The sequence below is a fragment of the Petromyzon marinus genome, chromosome 13 (assembly GCF_048934315.1).
Source record: "Petromyzon marinus isolate PM22_M1 ecotype Great Lakes invasive population chromosome 13, UKy_Petmar_22M1.pri1.0, whole genome shotgun sequence".
Lineage (NCBI taxonomy): Eukaryota > Metazoa > Chordata > Hyperoartia > Petromyzontiformes > Petromyzontidae > Petromyzon > Petromyzon marinus.
In genome coordinates this window covers 15299382-15314719 of record NC_133679.1, presented here as the reverse complement: position 1 = coordinate 15314719, position 15338 = coordinate 15299382, and the positions used below count along the sequence as shown (strand labels likewise).

The window sequence follows — 15338 nt, the reverse complement described above, 5'->3', positions numbered from 1 at the left end:
CCACCAGCAACTCCAGTTCCAGCATCAACTCCAGTTCCAGCATCAACTCCAGTTCCACAAGCAACTCCAGTTCCAGCATCAACTCAGTTCCACCAGCAACTCCAGTTCCACCAGCAACTCCAGTTCCACCAGCAAGTCCAGTTCCAGCATCAACTCCAGTTCCAGCATCAACTCCAGTTCCAGCATCAACTCCTGTTCCACCAGCAACTCCAGTTCCACCAGCAACTCCAGTTCCACCAGCAACTCCAGTTCCAGCATCAACTCCAGTTCCACCAGCAAGTCCAGTTCCACAAGCAACTCCAGTTCCAGCATCAACTCCAGTTCCAGCAGCAATTCCAGTTCCACCAGCAACTCCAGTTCCACCAGCAACTCTTGTTCCACCAGCAACTCCAGTTCCACCAGCAACTCCAGTTCCACAAGCAACTTCAGTTCCAGCAACTCCAGTTCCACAAGCAACTCCAGTTCCACCAGCAACTCCAGTTCCACCAGCAACTCCAGTTCCAGCAAATCCAGTTCCAGCATCAACTCCAGTTCCAGCATCAACTCCAGTTCCAGCATCAACTCCAGTTCCACAAGCAACTCCAGTTCCACCAGCAACTCCAGTTCCACCAGCAACTCCAGTTCCAGCAAATCCAGTTCCAGCATCAACTCCAGTTCCAGCATCAACTCCAGTTCCAGCATCAACTCCAGTTCCACAAGCAACTCCAGTTCCACAAGCAACTCCAGTTCCAGCATCAACTCCAGTTCCATCAACTCCAGTTCCAGCATCAACTCCAGTTCCAGCATCAACTCTAGTTCCAGCATCAACTCCAGTTCCACAAGCAACTCCAGTTCCAGCAACTCCAGTTTCTCCAGCAACTCCAGTTCCAGCATCAACTCCAGTTCCAGCATCAGCTCCAGTTCCACAAGCAACTCCAGTTCCAGCATCAACTCCAGTTCCAGCATCAACTCCAGTTCCAGAATCAACTCCAGTTCCACAAGCAACTCCAGTTTCTCCAGCAACTCCAGTTCCAGCATCAACTCTAGTTTCTCCAGTAACTCCAATTCCTCCAGCAACTCAATTTTCTCAAGCAACTCTGGACATTCCAGTTCCTCCAGCAACAACTCCCGTTCCCCAAGCAACTCCATTTTATCTAGCAACTCCAATTTATCCAGCAACTCCAGTTCCCCCAGCAACTCCAGCCCCTGCAGAAACTCCAGTTTCTCTGGCAACCCCAGTTTCTCCGGCAACTCTATTCTTCCAGCAACTCCAGTTCCTCCAGCAACTCCAATTCATTCAGCAACTCCAGTTCCCAAACAACTGCAGTTCCACCAGCAACTCCAGTTCCTCCAGCAACTCCAGTTTCTCCGGCAACTCCAGTTCCACCAGCAACTCCAATTAATTCAGCAACTCCAATTCCACCAGCAACTCCAGTTTCTCCGGCAACTCCAATTCATTCAGCAACTCCAATTCATTCAGCAACTCCAGTTCCTCCAGCAACTCCAATTCATTCAGCAACTCCAATTCATTCAGCAACTCCAGTTCCTCCAGCAACTCCAATTCATTCAGCAACTCCAATTCCTCCAGAAACTCCAATTCATTCAGCAACTCCAGTTCCTCCAGCAACTCCAATTCATTCAGCAACTCCAATTCATTCAGCAACTCCAGTTCCTCCAGCAACTCCAATTCATTCAGCAACTCCAGTTCCTCCAGCAACTCCAATTCATTCAGCAACTCCAATTCATTCAGCAACTCCAGTTCCTCCAGCAACTCCAATTCATTCAGCAACTCCAGTTCCACCAGCAACTCCAGTTCCACCAGCAACTCCAGTTCCACCAGCAACTCCAGTTCCACCAGCAACTCCAGTTCCTCCAGCAACTCCAGTTCCTCCAGCAACTCCAGTTCTACCGGCAACTCCAGTTCCACCAGCAACTCCAGTTTCTCTGGCAACTCCAGTTCCACCAGCAACTCCAATTCATTCAGCAACTCCAGTTCCTCCAGGGACAACCTTTAGCAAACTCCACTTCCTCTCGGAAGCCAAGTAAATATCAAGAACTCCAGCAGACGACTCCACTTCCTGCTACGACTCCAGGCAAGGAACTCGAGTTGATAACGGTGGCTCGAATAATCAACCCTGAACATCTCCAGCAACAGCTCCCAGAGCCACCAACACTCCAGAGTATCGTCCGGCAACTCCATCATCCCCTTCGTCGGAGCTGCAGGAGGAGCAGGAGGAGGCGGAGGAGCAGGAGTTCCCCAGGGCTCCTGGCTTGGAGGCCGCGTCGCGCGACCGCGGGGAAGGGGCTCTGAGTTGGACTCCGGGTACGTGCAGCGAGCCTCTGGTTGTTGTTGTTGTTCGTTGGTTCCTGTTGTTGTTTATTTATGTTGTTTGGTGGGTTTTTTTTCAACAGAGCCCCCCCCCCCCTCCATCGCCACCCCCCGCTCTTTCTTCGTCGCTGCTGTCTGGAAGGGAAAATCATCACAACACGTGGGCAGAGTAATCCTTACAGCTCCCTCCCCATCTCCTCCTCACCGCTCCCTCCTCATCTCCTCCTTACAGCTCCCTCCTCATCTCCTCCTTACAGCTCCCTCCCCATCTCCTCCTTACCGCTCCCTCCTCATCTCCTTACCGCTCCCTCCCCATCTCCTCCTCACCGCTCCCTCCTCATCTCCTCCTTACAGCTCCCTCCCCATCTCCTCCTTACCGCTCCCTCCTCATCTCCTCCTTACCGCTCCCTCCCCATCTCCTCCTTACCGCTCCCTCCCCATCTCCTCCTTACCACTCCCTCCCCATCTCCTCCTTACAGCTCCCTCCCCATCTCCTCCTCACAGCTCCCTCCCCATCTCCTCCTTACCGCTCCCTCCCCATCTCCTCCTCACCGCTCCCTCCTCATCTCCTCCTTACCGCTCCCTCCCCATCTCCTCCTTACCGCTCCCTCCCCATCTCCTCTTTACCGCTCCCTCCCCATCTCCTCCTTATAGCTCCCTCCCCATCTCCTCCTCACAGCTCCCTCCCCATCTCCTCCTTACCGCTCCCTCCCCATCTCCTCCTTACCGCTCCCTCCCCATCTCCTCCTTACAGCTCCTTCCCCATCTCCTCCTCACAGCTCCCTCCCCATCTCCTCCTTACAGCTCCTTCCCCATCTCCTCCTTACCGCTCCCTCCTCATCTCCTCCTTACAGCTCCTTCCCCATCTCCTCCTCACAGCTCCCTCCCCATCTCCTCCTCACAGCTCCCTCCCCATCTCCTCCTTAACTTCATATCTCCCACGTCACGTCTCCTCCTCTCCTTATCCCACCTCCTCCTCCGCCACCACCACCTCCTCCTCCTTCCCTCGATCACCCCGGGCCACGTGGCTCGGATGCGCGGGCCCGTCGGGACCCCATGGCGCTGTCCCCAGACCCCGGCCGGGACCCCTCCTGCCTCGAGGGGGCCCCCCTGCACCTAGACGGGGTCCTGCTGGACGCGTCGGGTCCTCACGGTGCCCCGGATCGAGACCCCAGTCCCGTGGGCGGCTTCGCTTCGGCGGGAGCTTCTCGGGCGCACAGCATCGAGGCGATCCTGGGCTTCCAGCGAGACGAGAGTCATCATCATCAGCAGCATCAGCCAGACTCTCCGCCCTTCCTACAGAGCGGCGCCGACGACGACACTTCTCCTCCTGGGCGCTGTTACCTGGGCGCGAACGCACACAGCGACATGGACGGTGAGGATGAGAGACGCATCGTCGTCGTTATCATCATCAGCAGCATCGGCAGGCGTAGGATTATAATTACGATGATCATCATCATCAAGGGCATCGTCGTCATGATGATCAGCAGCACCAACAGCGACGTTCACAGTAGCAGCGGCTTGGATTATGGATTATCGATTATGGGCATCGTAATGATCGTCAGCATCGTCATCATTATCAGCAGCAGATGCAGCAATATCATTCATGGGCGCGGTGTTTTAGGGGGCAAATGCCCCCCAACTCTTAGACTGGAAAGTCACATTCTGCCCCCCCCCCCCCACTCCCGACCATGGCTCACAGCCGCCTCTAAAGTTCACAGTTATCACAAAGACTCCAGGCGTCTCCCTCTATCTGCCCCCGCAAAACAACAGCGTGGCGTGACCCTGAGCCAAGAGTAGACATTCCACGTTCCTATGGCGGGACGCAGTGCTGCAAGTGGGTGACACGTGGCTGGCCCGTACGTGGGCGTCCCTGGTTCCTGCTTCGCACGTGCGACTCCCCACGACGAGCTACGACACGTCCCGTCAGACACGTGGTGGCCTTCAGTCTGGGGCTGCATGGTCCCGTACGTGAAGGTGCCTGTGTCTGTGTGTTGTGTGTTGTGTGTCTGTGTGTTGTGTGTATGTGTGTTGTGTGGCTGTGTGTTGTGTGTTGTGTGTCTGTGTGTTGGGTGGATGTGTGGCTGTGTGTTGTGTGTCTGTGTGTTGTGTGTCTGTGTGTTGTGTGTTGTGTGTCTATGTGGTGTGTGTCTACGTGTTGTGTGTCTGTGTGTTGTGTGGCTGTGTGGCTGTGTGGATGTGTGTCTATGTGTTGTGTGTCTGTGTGTTGTGTGGCTGTGTGTTGTGTGTCTATGTGTTGTGTCTGTGTGTTGTGTGTCTATGTGTTGTGTGTCTGTGTGTTGTGTGTCTGTGTGTTGTGTGGCTGTGTGTTGTGTGTCTGTGTGTTGTGTGTCTGTGTGTTGTGTGTCTGTGTGTTGTGTGTTGTGTGTCTGTGTGTTGTGTGTCTGTGTGTTGTGTGTTGCGTGCCTGTGTCTGCGTGGGGAGCGGTGGTGTAGCGGTTAGCGCGCTGCGCTACGAACCCGGCGTCCAGAATTCGTTCCCGCTCACGGCCAACATCAGTGGCGATCATTTGAACTGGTCCTGGGCCTCGCCGTGGTCGACTCAGCCTTAAATGAGTTTACACTTCGCACCAGATACTCATTTAAGGCTACATCGACACTGGGGAGACAAAGGTGGGCACGGTCAATGTGTGTGGGGAACGGTGGTGCAGTGGTTAGGGCGCTGTGTTAAGAACCACGCGATCCGAGTTCGATTCCATGACCAGTGACAGTGACAGCGAATATCCGAACCGGTCGTGTGGCCTAAACCTAGGTCGACTCAGCCTGAAATGTGTGCCTGGCGCGGCACGGACATCAGCAATGGGGAGACAAAGGCGGCCAGGCGTGGCGATAGCCATTCGCCATCTCGAGTGCTGTGTCGCCCTTCAAAGCTTGCTGCTCGCTAACAGCACTTGCCGCGGCAGTCTGTGAAGGCTACACGGGGGACCTTTGTCTCTGTAGGTCGTGAGCGGCAGCGAGCTTAGGGGACATCCATTGAGTAGGCGCGCAACAATCTGTCAACTCGGCCCCCCCCATCCCTGTACGCACGCGGAGTTCTTACACCACCCCCCCCCCCTGCGTACGTACAGCTTGACCCCCCCCCCCTCCCCGAATCCTATAGAACGGCCGATATTTAATCCACGCAGAAACGTTCAAGGATTAATAATATTAACGTGTTTAAGCAAACAGTCCACCGCCGGACTATCTAACTCATTTGAATGCCAATGTAGACATCATTAATATCGAAGCTTCACCCCCCACCCCCCCCCCGTTTCCTATGCGTGCATTGTCAGTAGACCCCCCCCCCCCATACACAAGCTACGCATTTGGGTTAACCCCCCCTCCTCCCTCCATGCGTAACGTACTCAATGTATGGCCCCCCAAAGAGTATGTATGGCCCCCCAAAGAGTATGGATGGCCCCCTACCTGGAGTGCTGTCGGCGGCTTTCCCGTGAGCCATGGGACGCAGTCGTGAATGGCAGCGCGGCCTTGAGCGGTCGTGACAGGCGACGTCTCGGGCGCCCAGCATCTGTCAGCGCGGCACAGAGAGGGTCTGAGGAAGGGCCGTTGCCCGAAACGTCGCCTACGACGTGCTTTTGTCTTTAGAGAGAGGCCGAAGAGTTGGGCACGATGGCATTTCTTTAGAGCGCGTAGAAGGGGGTCGTGAACGAGAGGCCCATTGCCCCCAGAAAAGTCGCCTATTGTATACTGTTGTCTGTGTTGTTGACACGGAGTTTAGCTGTTGTTGTTGACACGGAGTTTAGTTGTTGTTGTCTGTGTTGTTGACACGGAGTTTAGCTGTTGTTGTCTGTGTTGTTGACACGGAGTTTAGTTGTTGTCTGTGTTGTTGACACGGAGTTTAGCTGTTGTTGTCTGTGTTGTTGACACGGAGTTTAGTCTGTGTTGTTGACACGGAGTTTAGCTGTTGTTGTCTGTGTTGTTGACACGGAGTTTAGTTGTTGTCTTTGTTGTTGACACGGAGTTTAGCTGTTGTTGACACAGCGAGTTTAGTTGTTGTCTGTGTTGTTGACACGGAGTTTAGCTGTTGTTGTTGTTGACACGGAGTTTAGCTGTTGTTGTCTGTGTTGTTGACACGGAGTTTAGCTGTTGTTGTCTGTGTTGTTGACAAGGAGTTTAGCTGTTGTTGTCTGTGTTGTTGACAGGGAGTTTAGCTGTTGTTGTCTGTGTTGTTGACAGGGAGTTTAGCTGTTGTTGTCTGTGTTGTTGACAGGGAGTTTAGCTGTTGTTGTCTGTGTTGTTGACAGGGAGTTTAGCTGTTGTTGTCTGTGTTGTTGACACGGAGTTTAGCTGTTGTTGTCTGTGTTGTTGACACGGAGTTTAGTTGTTGTCTGTGTTGTTGACACGGAGTTTAGCTGTTGTTGTCTGTGTTGTTGACACGGAGTTTAGTTGTTGTCTGTGTTGTTGACACGGAGTTTAGCTGTTGTTGTTGTTGACAGGGAGCGAGTTTAGTTGTTGTTGACACAGCGAGTTTAGTTGTTGACACGGAGTTTAGCTGTTGTTGTTGTTGACAGGGAGCGAGTTTAGTTGTTGTTGACACGGAGCGAGATTAGTTGTTGTTGACACGGAGCGAGTTTAGTTGTTGTTGTTGTTGTTGTGGACACGGAGTTTAGTTGTTGTTGTTGACACAGCGAGTTTAGTTGTTGTTGTTGTTGACACGGAGTTTAGTTGTGGTTGTTGACACAGCGAGTTTAGTTGCTGTTGACAGGGAGCGAGTTTAGTTGTTGTTGACAGGGAGCGAGTTTAGTTGTTGACACGGAGCGAGATTAGTTGTTGTTGTTGACACGGAGTTTAGTTGTTGTTGTTGACACGGAGTTTAGTTGTTGTTGACAGGGAGCGAGTTTATTTGTTATTGTTGACACGGAGTTTAGTTGTTGACACGGAGCGAGTTTAGTTGTTGTTGACACGGAGTTTAGTTGTTGTTGACAGGGAGCGAGTTTAGTTGTTGTTGTTGACACGCAGTTTAGTTGTTGTTGTTGACACGCAGTTTAGTTGGTGTTGTTGACAGGGAGCGAGTTTAGTTGTTGTTGACACGGAGTTTAGTTGTTGTTGTTGACACGGAGTTTAGTTGTTGTTGACACGGAGTTTAGTTGTTGTTGTTGACACGGAGTTTAGTTGTTGTTGACACGGAGTTTAGTTGTTGTTGTTGTTGACACGGAGTTTAGTTGTTGTTGACACGGAGCGAGTTTAGTTGTTGTTGACACGGAGTTTAGTTGTTGACAGGGAGCGAGTTTAGTTGTTGTTGACACGGAGTTTAGTTGTTGTTGACACGGAGCGAGTTTAGTTGTTGTTGACACGGAGTTTAGTTGTTGTTGACACGGAGCGAGTTTAGTTGTTGTTGACACGGAGTTTAGTTGTTGTTGTTGACACGGAGTTTAGTTGTTGTTGGTTGTGCACCACTGCTAACGCAGCGGCAGCAGCACGGATAAAGTTGTTGACTGTGGGGGGGGAGGGGGGTACAGAATCTGCGAGCTCCCCGAGCGGAGTGAAACAACAACAACAAGTCGAGGAGGTCCGCAGCCGTAAGCCCCCAGCCCTTTGTAGCCCACGATGAGAGTCGACATCGCTCACCCAGCCAAGCGCCTCCGTGTCCGACACGCGCGGTGTTTATTGCTTCCGAACTGTAGCCATCACCGTGATTGTACTTAGGGTTAGGTCTGCGTGTGTCTGTCTGTATGTGTCTGTGTGTGTGTGTATCTGTGTGTGTGTGTCTGTGTGTGTCTGTGTGTGTGTGTCTGTATGTGTGTGTCTGTGTGTGTGTGTGGTGTGTGTGTCTGTGTGTGTCTGTGTGTGTGTGTCTGTGTGTGTGTCCGTGGGGAGCGGTGGTGTAGTGGTTAGCCAACACCAGTGACGATCGTCTGAAACGGTTTTGGGCCTCTCCTAGGTCGACTCAGCCTTAAATTAGTACCTGCTACGGTGTGTAAACATCGCCACGAGGGAGGCAAAGGCGGTCGGGCGTGGTGTTGGCCACCCATCCCCTCGTATGCCGTGCCGGTTTTCATAGATGCTCGCTCACAGCACTTGTTCGAACATTTCCATTTAGGCTGCACTGGAAAATGTTGTACTGATTGTACGTTGTGCCTGGACGCCCATTACAACGAGCGGAGCGCCGGGCGACGAGAGTGCAGCGCATTGGGACAGTGTGGAGCAAAGTTGGTGCATCTGGCAGTCATCTCAGTCAATCCATGTAATCTCGGTCTGCACGGTGTGGCCTCCTGCCAACAGCGAACCTTCAACTATTTGTGTCTATGTCCCAGGTAAGGGCCACTGAGCTATGTAGCTCTTTTTCAGAAGCGATCTGGCCACAAATGGCAGCTCAACAAAGTGGCTTATCGCTTGGAAATGTATTGCAGCCCAATACTCTTAAGCGCGTTGTTTCTAAATGTGGAGGGGGAATCCGGAGGACCCAGAGGCAAGTCCACGCGGCTACGGGGAGAGAGACGCGCAGACTCCAAATATGCAGCAGCAGGCGTCAGGGTCGGGATCGACCTCCTATGAATCGGGCGAGGCAGTTAACATCTCTAGGTGTACTGAGCCTGGCACAAGCCCCGACGTGACGTCACTACCACGTAGTGGCGAATGGTGGCTGTTGTTGTGTGAGACAGCTGTCTTTGATGTTTCATTCCTTGGAGCCAGGAGCGGTAGGCCATGTGGAATGTCCGAGCGCTCGCTCGGGATGAGAGGCTGCCAACCCCCTGTCGGGAGCTGGATCGGTACCACCTGAAGCTCTGTGGAAAGCAGAAGGTCCGGTGCGCTGGTTCGGGCACCTGTCACCACGATTGGTGGACTGTGCTCCACTCAGCCCTCTATCCAGTCCTCGACTCGGAACAGGATAACATTAGACACGAGGCAGTGACTCTTCTTCTGAAGAAAGGGGTGAAGGGGGCGTGAGAGTGTGGCGAGGAGATGTGGGCTAGCCGCCACATCAACAGGAGGCGAGGAATTGTGGTGGTGGTGGTGGTGTTAGTGGTGGTGGTAGTGGTGGTGGCGGTCGCCTACGCCGCCACCAAAGATAGAGATCAGTGGATGTGTCACAGGCACGGCCGATGATTCGGATGCTTTCAGTGACCTCCTTTCCCAGGTGCTGGCTAAATTGGCCCTTCCTGAGAGAATTATCCTATTAGGTGCGGGTAATACCCGAGTGCATCGTGGCGCGGGCACGAGTGGGTGGGAGGCACGCGGCCGAGATCGGCTCAACGACGATCGGAGGAGGAGGCGGAGGAGGAGGCGGCGGCGGCGGCTCCACATGTGGCAGGGCCCCCGCCTGGGCTTGTCGATCTCTGCCCCATCATCATCGCCACCATCCACACCGCGGGATGGGTACACACCATTGAACGCGGACCGTCATCGAACGGATGAAAAATATATGAAGGGGGGCGTGTGTCTTGTGAAGTAGGTCCATTGCCCGAAACGTCGCTTAATATGTAAAGGTTTTTTTTAAGGCCACACACACGCGGTGTTATTGACACGGGACCTGTAGAGTTGTTGTTGTTGTTGTTGCTCACCCCTGCCAAGGCAGCAGCAGGAGTAGCGAGTGGGACTCTGTTGTGACATTTACAGAGGCGAGGACGAGAGCAGGAGGCTGAAAGTGCTTCTGAGAGAACAATAACACAGCTCGAGAATTTCCTACTCCCGAGTGATGGCTGCGGCGATGCGTTCTGCAGGAGCACGGCGTCAATGTCGAGAGCTGCTGCTCGCCGCGACGAGAGGGCTTCAGGAGGCAGCCCGTGTAGCTTTGCTGTTCCTCCTCCTCCGTTGACGGAACGCAGACGACAGCGGTTCACTGAGCGGTACCCTAGCTTGGGTTGCATGGCCACAATGGCTCTGTTGTGGATTGTGTCTCTAATTTTACATCGACGAAGGAGATGTGGGCATGGGCCTGGTTGACGTTCTCGTGCGGTTGATGGTTCCACCACCGGTGTCTTCGATGAGGAGGTGGTGGGATGTCAGAGCCAAGAGGTGCGATGATGTTTGGGTCTCGAATGAGGGGTTTAATCTGGAGGTGCGCGTTGTGCCACTCTGCCCCCCACTCGACCCCACTGAACTTGACCTCTGCGCCTCCCACGACCCCGATCGCAGGCACGGACTTCATTTCGGCGACAGCGGAGAACGAAGAGGACCAGAGCCATCATCACCAGCAGCAGCAGCATCATCACCATCAGCTTCAGGAAGTGCAGCAGCAGCAGCAGCAGCTGCACCAGGAAGAGCAGCATCATCATCATCAGCAGCAGCAGCATCAGGAACTTCAGGAACAACATCATCATGAGCAGCATAATGAGCACCATCACGAGCAGCCGCTGTCTCCCTCCAGCCCAGGAACCTGTGGGGTTGCGTGCCCAGCCTTGGCAGCGGCCGACTGCGCGAATCGAGACGGTGACGATGGCGGGGTGCTGATGATGATGATGATGGCGGCGGTGGTGGGGACATCCGTGGGTGGCGACGACGACGAGGACGGCGTCGTCAGTGGGACATCTTCAGCGGCGGCGGCGGCGTCAGAGGCGTCGTTAGCAGCAGCAGCAGCAGCGGGAGGAGGGGGAGGGGGAGTGGGGGGAGCGTGCGGGCCGGAGGAGCCGCGCAAGAAGCCGCGCAGGAACCGCACCACGTTCACCACCTTCCAGCTGCACGAGCTGGAGCGCGCCTTTGAGAGGTCGCACTACCCGGACGTCTACAGCCGCGAGGAGCTCGCGCTCAAGGTCAACCTGCCCGAGGTCCGCGTGCAGGTACGGGCGGGAGGGTGGGGGAGGTGTCGGGGAGCACGAGGGGGGCAGAGGGAGAAAGGAGGGGGGGGGGGCAGAGGGAGAAAGGAGGGGGGGCAGAGGGAGAAAGGAGGGGTGGGGGCAGAGGGAGAAAGGAGGGGGGGGCAGAGGAAAAAAGGAGGGGGGGGCAGATGGAGAAAGGAGGGGGGGGCAGGAGGGGGGCAGAGGGAGAAAGGAGGGGGTTTAAATGGTTCAGATTGGTTTTGTTTCACCAGGTGGGGACTTCAAAATATCAGGATGTCTCGTTTGGAAGACGGAGAGATGGGGGGGGCTAGGAAAGTGGTGGGGTGGGGGGTAGAGAGAGGGGGGGCTAGGAAGGTGGTGGGGTGGGGGGTAGAGAGAGGGGGGGGGGCGAGAGATTAACGGAAGGCTGTGACGTTAATGTTATTAAACCGGGATAAGAACTCAAGGGACCAGGGTAGAGTCTCATTTGCAAGAGTGAGTGAGTGAGTTCATATTTCCGGTTGGTTTCGTTTACACCAGGTTCCATTCTCGAGCAATATGATGGCAGCAAGATGTTCAGGAGCTTAAGTGCCACTGCTGGCCACGACGAGAGGGCTTCAGCAGTGAGAGAGAGAGAGAGTTTGTGTCGTCTGTGCCTCCTCCTGCTGCGTTGAAGGAGCGCAGACTACCACAGTGGGTTTACTGTGCGGGCCATAGCTTGGGATGCACGGCCACAGTCGCGAACCTGTGGCTCGTGTGTTTAGCTGTAACTGGGTGACAACTCGACAGATGATCATCGGAGTCTCATTTGCAAGAGTGGCCCGGGGTAACCACAAGGACAAGAGGAGAATAAGAAGAAAAACAGCGACAGAAGTTACGGCAATTAGCGATCAGGAAAGGAGTCGCAAATAGTGAAGATGATGGGGATGGGGGAGTCTCAGATAGCGATGTGGATGGGGGAGTCGCAAATAGTGAAGATGATGGGGATGGGGGAGTCTCAGATAGTGATGGGGATGGGGGAGTCTCAGGTAGTGATGATGATGGGGTAGTCTCAGATAGTGATGTGGATGGGGGAGTCTCAGATAGTGATGATGATGGGGGAGTCTCAGATAGTGATGGGGGAGTCTCAGATAGTGACGTGGATGGGGGAGTCTCAGATAGTGATGATGATGGGGGAGTCTCAGATAGTGATGATGATGGGGGAGTCTCAGATAGTGATGTGGATGGGGGAGTCTCAGATAGTGATGATGATGGGGTAGTCTCAGATAGTGATGTGGATGGGGGAGTCTCAGATAGTGATGATGATGGGGGAGTCTCAGATAGCGATGGGGGAGTCTCAGATAGTGATGATGATGGGGGAGTCTCAGATGGTGATGTGGATGGGGGAGTCTCAGATAATGATGATGATGGGGGAGTCTCAGATAGCGATGGGGGAGTCTCAGATAGTGATGTGGATGGGGGAGTCTCAGATAGTGATGATGATGGGGGAGTCTCAGATAGTGATGATGATGGGGGAGTCTCAGATAGTGATGTGGATAGGGGAATCTCAGATAGCGATGGGGATGGGGGAGTCTCAGATAGTGATGTGGATGGGTGAGTCTCAGATAGTGATGATGATGGGGGAGTCTCAGATAGTGATGTGGATGGGGATGGGGGAGTCTCAGATAGTGATGTGGAATGGGGAGTCTCAGATAGTGATGATGATGGGAGAGTCTCAGATAGTGATGATGATGGGGGAGTCTCAGATAGTGATGATGATGGGGGAGTCTCAGATAGCGATGTGGACGGGGGAGTCTCAGATAGTGATGATGATGGGGGAGTCTCAGATAGCGATGGGGGAGTCTCAGATAGCGATGTGGATGGGAATGGGGAGTCTCAGATAGCGATGTGGATGGGGGAGTCTCAGATAGCGATGATGATGGGGGAGTCTCAGATAGTGATGTGGATGGGGGAGTCTCAGATAGCGATGGGGATGGGGGAGTCTCAGATAGTGATGTGGATGGGGGAGTCTCAGATAGTGATGATGATGCGGGAGTCTCAGATAGTGATGATGATGGGGGAGTCTCAGATAGCGATGGGGATGGGGGAGTCTCAGATAGTGATGTGGATGGGGGGAGTCTCAGATAGCGATGTGGATGGGGGAGTCTCAGATAGTGATTATGATGGGGATGGGGGAGTCTCAGATAGTGATGTGGATGGGGGAGTCTCAGATAGCGATGTGGATGGGGGAGTCTCAGATAGTGATGATGATGGGGGAGTCTCAAATAGCGATGTGGATGGGGGAGTCTCAGATAGTGATGATGATGGGGGAGTCTCAGATAGCGATGGGGATAGGGGAGTCTCAGATAGCGATGTGGATGGGGATGGGGGAGTCTCAGATAGCGATGTGGATGGGGGAGTCTCAGATAGCGATGGGGATGGGGGAGTCTCAGATAGTGATGTGGATGGGGGAGTCTCAGATAGTGATGATGATGGGGGAGTCTCAGATACTGATGTGGATGGGGGAGTCTCAGATAGCGATGGGGATGGGGGAGTCTCAGAGAGTGATGATGATGGGGGAGTCTCAGATAGTGATGATGATGGGGGAGTCTCAGATAGCGATGGGGATGGGGGAGTCTCAGATAGTGATGTGGATGGGGGAGTCTCAGATAGCGATGTGGATGGGGGAGTCTCAGATAGTGATTATGATGGGGATGGGGGAGTCTCAGATAGCGATGTGGATGGGGGAGTCTCAGATAGTGATGATTATGGGGGAGTCTCAGATAGTGATGTGGATGGGGGAGTCTCAGATAGCGATGTGGATGGGGGAGTCTCAGATAGCGATGGGGGAGTCTCAGATAGCGATGTGGATGGGGGAGTCTCAGATAGCGATGTGGATGGGGGAGTCTCAGATAGTGATGTGGATGGGGGAGTCTCAGATAGTGATGTGGATGGGGGAGTCTCAGATAGCGATGTGGATGGGGGAGTCTCAGAGAGCGATGTGGATGGGGGAGTCTCAGATAGCGATGAGGGAGTCTCAGATAGCGATGGGGGAGTCTCAGATAGCGATGTGGATAGGGGAGTCTCAGATAGCGATGTGGATGGGGGAGTCTCAGATAGTGATGTGGATGGGGGAGTCTCAGATAGCGATGTGGATGGGGGAGTCTCAGATAGTGATGTGGATGGGGGAGTCTCAGATAGTGATGATGATGATGGGGGAGTCTCAGAGAGCGATGTGGATGGGGGAGTCTCAGATAGCGATGGGGGAGTCTCAGATAGCGATGTGGATGGGGGAGTCTCAGATAGCGATGATGATGGGGGAGTCTCAGATAGCGATGGGGATGGGGGAGTCTCAGATAGCGATGATGATGGGGGAGTCTCAGATAGTGATGTTGATGGGGGAGTCTCAGATAGCGATGGGGATGGGGGAGTCTCAGATACCGATGTGGATGGGGGAGTCTCAGATAGCGATGGGGATGGCGGAGTCTCAGATAACGATGATGATGGGGGAGTCTCAGATAGCGATGGAGATGGCGGAGTCTCAGAGAGTGATGTGGATGGGGAAGTCTCAGATAGTGATGATGATGATGGGGGAGTCTCAGATAGCGATGTGGATGGGCGAGTCTCAGATAGTGATGTGGATGGGGGAGTCTCAGATAGCGATGATGATGGGGGAGTCTCAGATAGCGATGTAGATGGGGGAGTCTCAAATAGCGATGATGATGGGGGATTGTCAGATAGCGATGTGGATGGGGGAGTCTCAGATAGCGATGGGGGAGTCTCAGATAGTGATGTGGATGGGGGAGTCTCAGATAGCGATGTGGATGGGGGAGTCTCAGATAGTGATGTGGATGGGGGAGTCTCAGATAGTGATGATGATGATGGGGGAGTCTCAGAGAGCGATGTGGATGGGGGAGTCTCAGATAGCGATGGGGGAGTCTCAGATAGCGATGTGGATGGGGGAGTCTCAGATAGCGATGATGATGGGGGAGTCTCAGATAGCGATGGGGATGGGGGAGTCTCAGATAGCGATGATGATGGGGGAGTCTCAGATAGTGATGTTGATGGGGGAGTCTCAGATAGCGATGGGGATGGGGGAGTCTCAGATACCGATGTGGATGGGGGAGTCTCAGATAGCGATGGGGATGGCGGAGTCTCAGATAACGATGATGATGGGGGAGTCTCAGATAGCGATGGAGATGGCGGAGTCTCAGAGAGTGATGTGGATGGGGAAGTCTCAGATAGTGATGATGATGATGGGGGAGTCTCAGATAGCGATGTGGATGGGCGAGTCTCAGATAGTGATGTGGATGGGGGAGTCTCAGATAGCGATGA

The 15338-nt window shown here is 53.9% G+C and overlaps 1 protein-coding gene across 1 annotated transcript in view; it reads left to right on the top strand.

The window, feature by feature from the left end:
• The first annotated feature begins 3364 nt into the window (after positions 1-3364).
• The window catches only part of LOC116942106 (uncharacterized), a 32173-nt gene continuing 20199 nt past the window's right edge, over positions 3365-15338 (top strand). Inside the window, exons 1-2 of the mRNA XM_076066904.1 lie at positions 3365-3683; positions 10405-11045. Of these exons, the coding sequence (XP_075923019.1) occupies positions 3365-3683; positions 10405-11045 (960 nt within the window). The remainder of the gene's footprint in view (positions 3684-10404; positions 11046-15338) is intronic.